The sequence below is a fragment of the Charadrius vociferus genome, unplaced genomic scaffold (genome assembly GCF_000708025.1).
Source record: "Charadrius vociferus isolate BGI_N301 unplaced genomic scaffold, ASM70802v2 scaffold50, whole genome shotgun sequence".
Classification (NCBI taxonomy): Eukaryota; Metazoa; Chordata; class Aves; order Charadriiformes; family Charadriidae; genus Charadrius; species Charadrius vociferus.
The window spans coordinates 2,264,820-2,276,654 of record NW_009646445.1 but is presented as its reverse complement, the minus strand read 5'-3'; the positions used below and the strand labels follow the sequence as shown (position 1 = coordinate 2,276,654).

At 38.5% G+C, this 11,835-nt stretch overlaps 1 protein-coding gene across 1 annotated transcript in view; it reads right to left on the bottom strand.

Annotated features, from left to right (window-relative positions):
- DNAL1 (dynein, axonemal, light chain 1) overlaps positions 1 to 9,611 on the bottom strand; it is an 11,369-nt gene extending 1,758 nt beyond the window's left edge. The window contains exons 1-6 of the mRNA XM_009882403.1: positions 9,579 to 9,611; positions 6,514 to 6,623; positions 5,777 to 5,832; positions 2,927 to 2,982; positions 1,607 to 1,733; positions 1,076 to 1,222 (exon numbers count right to left, since the gene is read on the bottom strand). Of these exons, the coding sequence (XP_009880705.1) occupies positions 1,076 to 1,222; positions 1,607 to 1,733; positions 2,927 to 2,982; positions 5,777 to 5,832; positions 6,514 to 6,548 (421 nt within the window). The 5' untranslated portion in view covers positions 6,549 to 6,623; positions 9,579 to 9,611. The remainder of the gene's footprint in view (positions 1 to 1,075; positions 1,223 to 1,606; positions 1,734 to 2,926; positions 2,983 to 5,776; positions 5,833 to 6,513; positions 6,624 to 9,578) is intronic.
- Positions 9,612 to 11,835: the final 2,224 nt, after the last annotated feature.

Below are 11,835 nucleotides of genomic sequence, written 5' to 3'. Positions count from 1 at the left end.
GAAACTAAGGGTCTAACCTTATACTAACCAGGTTACCCTTTGCCCATACAGATTCTTGCCCTGTTCCATTTTTTGTTTCACTCTTAAAAATGTTTTCTACTACAACAGCAAATGGACTACTGCAGGCCATCCTTCACAGCAGCACACTTCTCTCACCAGGCTTCCACTTCCCAATAATTCTTACTACTTCAGTTGATCTGCCTTCGGTTTCCCATCCATTGCTCCTTGTACTGATGCCGTCCTCTTATCAGCATCCCTACACTCGTACATTCCCTGCTGCTACTCTGACTCTTTATTAGTCAGTCCTGCTCTCTTCTGCATTGCTTTAGTAAACAGCAGGTAACAGGGAACAGCTAACATCTCCATTAATAGAAATTAACATATTCAAAAATAGATTTAAAAATTATCTCACTTAGAAGCAGGACATGCTTTAATATATTTTCATATCAGTGACAAAAAGGAGAGGACAGCATATAAAAAGGCTTAGTATGGTGATCAGAGGAGGATATTCAGGCATTTAGGAAACTTGCATGAAGTTCTGGAAACTTGCCCCTGCACCAGAAGCAAACCAGATCATATTCCTGTCTACTCCTGTTCCCCCATGTCACCCTCTTTGGTTGGGGAAAACTGTAAATCAAATTTGCTGGGGAAATTGTAATTCAATGTGGCAGATGAAAGCCTTATTAACTTATTTAATGCTAAACACTTAACTATATAGTTACACGAGTCAACATGTGAACTCCACAAGAGAACTTCAAACCAGTATGTTTCAGTTCCCTATTAGTTATGTGCTAAAACTATTTGACTGGATAACTTCAAGACTAAAGCCCAGCGGTGGGCTGCAAGACCACTTGGACTTAATACACCCAAATCCATCAAACACTTTCAGAAGATCCTGCAGCCAGGGCTGCAGAATTCAGCTGCCATAAGTTAGCCTACGTCTGAATAACACTGAAGACAGGAGGGAGGAATATTACATGGGCACACAGATGAATTCCTGAGGTTACGCTTCACTTCCCTGTGACTCTATATTAAGTTGTTAAGTCACACCAATTGCCTCATGCCCCAAACTCACCATCCAGCTTCTTCAGCTTGGGTACCCGTTTGGTTGCTTCTTCAATCCAATTGTTCTTCTGATCAGAGGCGTATTTCTCTTGCAGTGGATTGCCTACAAACACCAGATCCTCTAGTAATGGCAGCTCTGCCAGTCTCACAAACTCTGCTGCAACCACAAAGGCGAAAACACCAACCAGATTGTGGAACACAGAAAGTACCTCTGCACCAAACCTTCCTTTCAAACTCAGTGCAAACATAAACAGCATGGGATATAACAGGGTAGGGATTGCTTGGGCTTGAACACTGGTATCAGGTTAAAGAACAGGTATGCATTTTAAAAGAAGTCTGAGAAAGAACAAATACCTTTGGACTTAGATGTTAAATTCAATATTTAAGGGTATTGAAGGGTTTAGCACATCTGCAGACTTATCAGTGAGACTTAAAGCTCTGTAACACATACAGAACTATTTTTTACTTGGAGACTCCAAGAGAGAACTCTTGCATTCACCATACTACAGGAGAAGTTACAGAATAGAGAGGCGTGGCTTACCCCAGTCTTTCACCAAATTATTTGACATATAAAGAACCTTCAGCTTCTTCATTACACGGATACCCCTCAGTTTCTCAATGAAGTTGTATGAGATCCACAGCTCCTCTAAAGTATCTGCCACTGCCTCCTGGAAAACGACAGGACTACTCAGGTAAGCAGAAGTGTATCTTCCTTATTCTTCAGACACTCTCTTCACCCCCCAGAGGTCCCCTCACATGAGAAAATACTAAGTGTATATTGGTCCTCGTTTCCTTTTAAGCAGGTCCCTCATTATGCATGACAAATACTCATGGGAATTAAGAGCAAAGGATCTGAAATACATCTGAAATCACAGAATAAGACAAGGAATAGGTGGCTGGAGCAGTTGTTCTTAAGGCATAGGGGCAGAGGAGATAAATTTGGCTGCTTGTGCACTGCAAGGATACATGAAGTGAATGAAATTCAAGTACTTTAGAGGGGGTTTTACACAATATGAGGGAATGATTCATTTCAGGTACATGTATGTTTGTACCTATCAGCCAGAAGTTGCTTTCATAATTCTTTCAAAAAAGACGTTTTTTAAACCAGCCATTACACTTTGACTCTGCATTTCACACTTAAGAGATACGGCATCTCTGAAGGTGGGAATAGCTTTGAAGAGAAACATTCTGCAGGAGAAACATATAGGATCTCTTCAGGAAGAAAAGAATTTCTACATTCATTAAAAAAAAAAGTTGACTGAAAAAAAGTTCTTCTGCCCTTAAATCAAATGTAACAAAATTGATCCATTTTTGATCCATAAGTCTACCTGGTAGACTTAGTCCTGCCACCATCCTCTCCCCTAAAGCCGTATAGCTGCAGATGCCAGCTAACATAAAAAGGACAGACCCTCATGAAGCGCATGTTCACAGGACTGCCAATATATGTAGTAAAGAAGCATAGCCTAAGTATCTTCAGGTAGAAAACTCCTCCTACAAAAAGTCTGTAGGAATTATTTCCATGTAAAGCCAGCAGAATTTAAAGGGCTTTACAGACAGACAGCAGTTTTCAAATAAAAGTTCTGCTCATCTTTGTCAAAGGCAACAAAATCCCTCTTTCTAAAATCGTTTTATGTGGTAAATTAGCCCTGAAGAATCTCCAAACATGAAGAGAACAAAACAAAAGAGAAAGACTATCTGAAAATTCAGAAGCAATATAAATAGATCATAGCAAAAGGAGAAAAGAAATGGTTAGGCAACAATGTACATTCAGCAAAGACTTTTATGAACACAGGGGTATTATCCCACGTTCTAGACAGCTCTCCATTTTGTTAGTGAAGAATTGACACTGAGAAGCGCATACCAATCCATTCAAGTTCTTTATGTTATTTCTTCCCAAAGACAGTATCCTCAAATTTTCTGCAATAGATGAAAGAAAGTTTATTGTTAATAAATTGTGGTTGGGTTTTTTTAAATATAAGATGCTATAAGTCAGGTAAAATGCCATATTCTACTTACAACCAAACCGCACTCTGAACAGACTATCTTAAGAAGGAATGAAGTAACAGAAACAAAATCTCTTGACCTACAGAGATAATCAGGAATGGATGCAATGGACAGCTCAGAAACACATTCATGAATACAAAGCTACTCATGTGTACGTTACCTAGTTGAAATTCAGTCCAGACAAATACCGAACAAAAATGATTATTTCACCTTGCACCTGAGCTCTTAACTGCTAACTTGCTAGTTTTGATCTTACATAGTTCATACCCCTTCTTCTCAAGGCAAAAGTTGTTCCAATCTTATTTTAAGGCATCAGATTTGATTTCTGTAATAGAGACAGCATATAAAGCTTCCTTACAGAAGTCCAATGATGAGAGAAATTTCACCTTAGTCTAGCACCCACACAAAGCTCCTTTCCGAGTGAGCTGGGGTTTAGTGTAATACTAGTGTAACTCAAACCTACCACAAAATAGCAGTCTTTTTGTATAACTCATTTTCATTTTTTCACACAAGCCTTCTTGCAGGTGTAAATAAGCAAACTGAATTGTGGCATGTAGCTGGGTTAACTTTGGATCTATGCCTTTCATGAATGTTCTAACACTTCTTAACTGCGTTAAGGATGAAATCCTTAATGATCTTGTTTTGCTCTTTTATGCATAATTATTGAAAATACATGCTACAATAATCAATGGAAGACCAATGCAAGTTCCAGCCAAATAGCAACAGATCCTCCACAGAGCACGTGTAGTGGCTAGAGATTGCTACACCTGAAGATTCGAGGCCGATCTAGAATAGATGATAGTTGTATGTTCTGCCTCAAGAAATGCAGGGATGAAACCACACCTGATAAAACCACATCTGGCAAATATTCTAAAACAGGAAAATCAGTTTTCATTACAAAGTTGAGTTACAATGATGCTTCTTTTTCTTTTCAAACACAACAGCTTAATACATGACCATGCTCAAAAAATGAAGAGTCATAATGAGTAATTCTAAAGCCTGCTACTGCTAATATTCTCCAGAATATCCCTAAGGATCCCCATCCACAGGGGAGAGCGCTGGGAGGTGGCTTTTTGGTCTAGACAGCCATTCTCTCTGTAACTCACATTTATAAATTATAAGTTTGCACTAGGTTTTGAAATTTGTAAGAAATGAAAGGATACTTAGAAATACAAAAAATGACAGATTGCTTAAAAAGCCATGCCTTAAAATTATTTCTAACTGCTGTTACTAGTTTTTATTACTCTTCTTCTGAGATATTCTATATTTTAAAGGAAGAAAGACCTCCCTCATGGAACATTTACACTCTCTAAACCACAAACCTAATACTTGTTGCTGTCATCTAAAACATCTTCCTCACATGTATGGTTACAGGGTTGTGACCCTTTACACAGGATTATCTACTTGACATAACTACAATATCAGGTATGTACATTAATAGTAATCTTTTCTGTCTGAAAGGAGTATAGATGCTTAAAAAGATTTCTCAGCTTATTTTCTGCAACAAGCAAAAGCAAGTACGTAATAATTACTGGCTGTTTTTCATAGCTATAAGGACTGCTTCCTCTCTTTCTCACAGAAGCCAATAGAGGTGGTGAGTTCCTCATATTCTGTACTTTTAAGAGACAGACTACGTAGTTCTAGTTTGTCTAGCTTTAAGATCAAATATTTGGTACAGACTGGATGTTTCGATTCTATATTTTAATATAAATATTTAAAATGCTTTAAAGGCTTTTAATGTTTTATTCCACTACAAAATTTCATTGGTTGCACTTTTATATATAACTGCTTAATTATTTTTTGCTCATGATAGAGTCCCTCAAATTGAAATACTACAATACAGTTATTTGGAAAGACTACTGGAATATGTTTTTTCCCTGATTAGTACTTGCAAATTTGTTGGAGTCTGAGCATATTATGAAAACAAGTAAGTTCATCAAGCTCCTGGACAGCCCCATTGGTGTGTAGTTGGAGAGGATAGGATTCCAGGTTCCTTGTCTGCCCGTCTGGCAATTTGACGGGGACAGAAAACACTAGAAGCTCCAGCCCAAAACCTGCAGCTCTTTGCCAGCCTCATGCCACAGAGTCAAATTCTTGAGGACAGACTGTTAAGACTCCTGTCCCAAAGTCAGTAAACCAATGAGTTTCACGGTGTCATAGAAAGCTGCCATGAAATAAAAGTTCAGTTCCCTTCTAGACAGATAGCACGCCCCTTTCATGTATGAACAAAAGCAAACCAGGTATATCCAATCTTCTGCAAAGTAGAATGGCATTTTTCCATCCAAATCTACAACACTCCAACCTTACTCCAACCAATACCAAAATTACAGATTGTTGAACTGCAGACTGTCTTCATCATGAGCATAGAAATTGGTCATTAAATCACTCTAGAACTGATTAGGTTTTGAATATCACAACTCAGGCACACTGGAAGTTACACAGTTGCCTTCTTAATGGATTTTTTTAAAATTTGCACAGTGAGACAATTGCTAATGCACAGGAATACATGCTTTAATACACCATTATTGCTAAACATGCATTCTCCAGTAAGACTGATAATTTTAAAGGTCACTTGTAATTTTGTAAAAGGAAGGAATTAAAAAGGATAAGAACAGGTATAAAGCTGGACACATATAACAAACTATGGTGTATGTCCTATCCAGGCAACTAGAAAACAAACATAATCGATCACTGGCTTGTCACTTACTTAGGCTGTTCAAGTTGGCGATTCTTTCAATGCAGTTTGTAGACAGCGATAGTTTCCTTTAAAAGGAAGAATAATCAATTCACAGTATACAAGGGATCACTATATCAGAAGAGTTCCATGTCCAAACACCATTGCATTAGAAATAATTGTCTGTTCTTCTCTCATTAGATGACGAACTAACTGGATGTGTAAACAGATTCAAAATATCCTCAAACCGTCAAGACTTCTGCAACCTTATTTAGCTTCCGGGGAAGTACCGTGATTTACTTACATGGCATATCGGATTATCTTTTTATGCTTAGCCTTATCAAATGCATGGATGTTTATTTCTGAAATGGCTCTAATCTCTTTCTGAAAGTCCTGCTTAAGTCTCCCTTTTTTTTTTTTTTTCATAAATTTTGGAATGGATCATAAATGTGCCAGTTAGCTGATAGACTCCAAACATGGACCTGTAATTATATACCGATAAACAGTATATAATTTTTCTGGGGACAAATATCAATACAGAATCTACCCTAACATCTTCTCAGTTAAGTGTCAGGGATCTTTGAATTAAAAAGAGGAACTGTGTGTGCAAAGGGAAGCTCAGCAGACAAAAGAGAAGAGAAAGCTGCTGCTTTGAAGGCCCCACTTAAACATAGTAAATACGTATTTGCACAGTGGACAGCAAAAAACCTGAAAACTAATATAAAGAGAAAAGAATATTTGGTTTCCAATTTGTTTTTAACGGAACTTACTCGCAGTTAACAAGCGTGGAGAGAGATTCATCCATCCTCTCTACAGGAGGAATCTGACCATACAGCTTCACCTCCTTTGCCTCTGAAGCCTTCTGGCCATTTTTTTCTTCCTAAAGAAAAAAAGCGGTGAAGAAGAGGCTCACTGCTACATGCAATTACTAAAAATTACTATACTAAAAAATTAAAAGTAATTACTATAGAAATAATTCCAATACACTACTAATAGATATTACTGACAAGAGAGAGCATTTTGAATATGGTTTATCAAGACTCCTGCTGGCGTAGCAAGAAGAGGGGAAGGCTAGCTTATTTTCAAGACATCAAAAGAACTTATACATTACATACACTTTTTTTAAAAGTTGTGTTACACTTGAGCAATTTAATTAAGGGGTCCTCTGCCATAAAGAAATGGAGAATAGATGGAGGTTTGAAATTCTGAATGAGGGTAGCTCCATGGAGACTGGCCCTTGTTGAGGCTCCTATATGTCAATCTGTAGCAGAAGCCAGTTCTTAAAAGCTCTGACAGAAACAGCTCCTTCCTACTTCACCCAGAAAACTCAGAACTCATGACTAAGTCACAACACAAACTGAACACAGGGGAGTGCATTTTGGGGGAGAACCTCAATAGATTCACAGAGTTAAGAATCTAAAAAAAACCCCAATAAATTCTAATAAGCCATTAAAAAAGAGCAGAGGAAGATCTCACACTTTAGAGAATACCATAAAAGACAAATTTCCTATTTACAACCTAGGCTGATAATTTTCTAGATTAAATACTATAAAGTTCAGAGCTTTAGAAAAACAGCCATAACTTCAGCATTCGGGTTTATTAAAAAATATAGTCTATTAATAATCTTTTGAAATTCTGAAGTGATGGTAATTATTGACTAAACACTTGGAACAAGTATCTGTTTAGGTAGTACCACCAGTTTTGACAGCTGCCTCCCTGACAGCACAAAGGGAGCATTTTGTCAATTCACTCAGTGTTCAGTGGGAGGACTGGAGGTCCATTAACAAAGGAGAAATCTACTTGGCGCTTTCAAAACAAGGACTCTTGTTTCCTCCCCCATTTTTATGCAGCTACTGAAAAGTGAGATATCTGAGGTCTGGCCTAGTTTATATGGCTACTTTGTAATGAAATAAATTGCATCCCAGAATTCTTTAAGAATCCCACAGCACAAGATCAGGTTTTGAAAACATTATTTTCTCTCTTATGTACCCAAAATGCTTCAGGCAACTTAAAAAAATAGCATGTTACCTTGTGCATTTACTAATATTTCGGTTGCTGTCTGAATTCAGTGGGATAATATTTTTTACTCATAATTAGTGATTTGGCAAATAAGCATGTCAGATATTTTGCTAGAACATATTGAATGTGTTCAAATTAACTCACTATATAAATGTGAAACTTCTGTTTTCTTTTCGAAGAACAACACTATATCTGTTTGCATTTATACTCAGTTTATAATTCTCAGTTTATGCCAACAAATAAAAAGACATCTTTTCTTAAAAACATGAAAGGGAGAGCCCTTCCAACACAGACTGTGGCTGGCAGTGAACACTTGCAGGAAGAAAATTCATCCCGATTGCCATGCACTTCTGGAAGAAAGGTCAGCTGAACGACCACAATAAGCTACAGAGAAACCACAGGCAGAACAGACACTTTTTTAACAAGAAGTTACGTATTTGCTAAGTTAAAGTTGCTCTGATTTAACTCTAGTCACCCTGACTGTAGGGCATAGGTAAACCCTTATGCCAAAGGGAAAAAAAACATCTGGAATGCAACACACCACCAGATCCAATTTTACAAGTCACATGGACCCAGATAAGGAGTAGTAAAAAGAAGATTTAGACCCATCCCCAATAACATGAACAAGAAAGCAAATTCAGCACTTCATGCCTAACATTAATGGAAACTCACCGACACAGGTCAATTATCTCTAAGAGACATGTGACAGCAGAGCAAATGGAAAATAAATCTTTAATAGGAAACACAGAGTTGAGGTTTTGGACCGCAGAAAGACTGAGGGAGGAAAAGCAGAATTTTTTAATATGCAGTTCACACCTCTAGTAATGCTAATATCCACAAGTTCTAATGCTTATTAGGTGAGCAGCAGTGAGGTTTGGGGGATATACCAACATAACAGAAGAAACACTGAAATACTGAAGGTACTAAACGACGATAAAATTCAGAAAGGCAGTAGTCTTCAACTACAGACTAGTACCTTGAGCTGATGGTACAGATACTCTGGCTTTCAGCTGTACCTGCCCACACTGCTTCACATCCAGATCTTCTAGATGAAAACACTTATAAACTCTTGCTCTAGCAGCTGCCCAGAATTAGCAGGAGAGTGCTTGTATACTGAACAGCACACCTGTGCCCTAATCTAAAATTCACTGAGACTGGGGAAAGATTCTCACTGTTTTTACTGGACTGTGCACCTGACCCCAGAGCATCTTATATCATCATTTGAAATTACATGTGCATCCTTGCCAACACACAGCTTTCTAGAAGGCTCCAAGACCGGGACAGTCACTGCCCCAAATGACTGTCTGTATTAACACAGTGCTTTAAGAAGAAAAACAAGCAAGAAAGTCATTCTGAGTTAAGCCTTGCATGATATGATGCACAATATGTTAAAAGACAATAGCAAAGTTTCACTGACTTCAGTACAGTCAGAATTACGTATTTGTTTATTCTGTGGGAAGGATGACACTGAGGTAAAATGAACAGAGCATAATTAAAACATAAGACATCCCCAACCTTAAATCTCTTTGTAACCTCAGGCCTTCTATCAATGCATATTCCGCAGAACAAGGCAGGAGAGCAAAACAGACTCATCTTTACCAGCCGTGTCAATTTAACAAGAACACACGGAAAGTCCAACAGAATGCATTACACATCAATAACAATAATAAAATTTTTACTTTGTGAAACTTCTTATAGCAAATGTTTCAAGCAAACATATTTCTTACAATAAGTTTAAAAAAAAATTTAGCTGAATACAGTCAAAACCCATGCCACAGAGTACTGCAAAGCAGCTAGATTCTGTTCTAGTACTTACCCATTTGGCTAGAGCTTCTTTGATAGTTGTTGCTTTTGCCTAAAAACGAAAGAAATTTAAATGAATATTCATTGCAAATTTTTAGTTGGCTTGTTGACTGCAAACCTATCTCCTCCTCTCCCTTCTCTCTCCCTACCCTGCCTGCCTACCCCCTTCTACCACTTTCCTGGATTATTTTCCTCCAGCTGAGTCTAAGAAGATAGAATGCCTCAGTGTCCTGTAATTTTATTTTCTGGGGTATTTGGTAGCATTTTCAGAAGAAAACAATTGACTTCGCCTGAGCACATTACCTTCCTGATCTTATTCTCTGCCCTGTGTGGAGCACAGGTTTGGGATGCTGCTTGTTAGCTTTGATGGTGAAATTCAACTCAATTCAATTAGTTCAATTCAATTCAAAGACATAAGAAGTTACTGCACTGAAAAATGTGATCTAATGCTCTTAAGCCCCCACGCTTTCTATTATTATGCATTAGCAACTTCCTGTCGGAAAGCAAGTCTGTAAGTAGACAGAATGATACAGCCTCTTAACATTCACAAATGTTAAGACATTCACAAATGAAATAAGGTACATCTCGCCAAAAATGAAGAGCAAAAAGAAAAAATACTTGGTTTTCTTCAATTGTTTTATGTCATGTCACATCATGCAATGTGAAAATACGTATTATTCAATTAGGAAAAATCTGAGAGCTGCTGTACAAGGCTTTTTAAGGACTGACGCACTGACAAACTTTCTGTTGTCACTAACTCCAACTTTTCTGCCACACATCAGAGTTTTATCAAAACCAAGTGATGATATCCAAAACAGCAGTATATAGAGAAATTTTGATATATCCTAAACATTAAACATTCCAAGATGTCTTTCAGATTAAAAAGGTTCCAGAGACCAATCTTTCACAAAAACTGATCAACAGCTTCCTTTCTACAAAAACAGGAGGACTCTCGTTTGGGCATCTCTATTGCTCGTCAGTGTAGTGCTACCATATGTGGATAGAAGCAGCCTTTCAGGTAAGCAGATATCAAAAAAACAACTATACAAGTTAAAACCAACATACTAACTTCCACCCAAAATCTTACAGGCAATCAACTCTGCCACAGAACTTTAGTTCTGGGTACTTTATTCTAGACCCCTGGAGTCCCACCTGGGCCCCCAGGTTCCAGACCCCTGGAAACTCTGGAGCCGGTGGTGAAAGACATCAGTTGAGGCAGCTGCATGTTATGGTAACCAATCGTTACGACATTTGGGTACATGATCTCAGTTGCTCACGTCGAAGACAGAAACGGATTTATATGACCAGTACCTACTTCTGTTTCAAACTCATGCCTAAAACAGGATTGGATTTTAAAGCTAGTGATCTATATGAGCACAAGGAGCAGCTTCTTCCCTGACCCCTGCTGACTCTTCTCTCCCATTGTAACATCTGATTTGGTGGAAATATGAAAATCAGCATAGTGGGTTATCAAGAGAACATATATCAGGGATTTTATTTTGTTCTTTGAAGTGCATTCGAAATTTCTGTAGACAAATCATGGTATCTTCTGCCAAGGGAGGTTACTTACGGGAAACCTCCCTCTGCGAAGCCTATTTTCAGAGTTCCTCTACCTGCATATTGAATAATTTCCTAGATTAAAGAAAAGTCATATTACTTATTCAAAACGCTAAGTGATCAAAAGCTGAAATTGTCACCCTGAAGAGCCACCATCAACACTGCAGGAACAAGAAACATAATACCTTAAGGCGAAAAAAAAACCCATCCCAGTACATATAAAAGCTGTAGCAAAAGAAGTATTTTTGCCCCCCAAAATATGGCTGATGGACACAGAGTATTTAAAAAATTCAGACCCCCCAAGTAAAACAGTGACGCTTTACCTTCATTTGCAAACATTTATTTATACGTTAAATAGAGCAAGTCAGAATTGCACAGCAACAGACACCAGGCTAATCACTGTAGTAATTGTGGATACTGCATCCGTAAAAACACATAGTACCTCAGGTTTTTATATGATGGCATCCCAGACTCCCCACTACTTTGATCTATCCCCGAAATCCCCCTTTCCCAAGGCACGGTAACAGGCCAGAACTGCCTCCCCTCAGCCAAGGCGCCGAGCACTCAGCTGCTTTCTGGCCAGCTCACGCCGTGCCCAGGCTGCTCGGGCCAGAGACCAGCTGGGAGAAGCCCCGGGCCGCGAAGAGCTCCGCTCCGCGATGCCGCTCACGCCGCACCGGGGCGGCGGCACTGCCACAGCCGGTCCCCGAGCA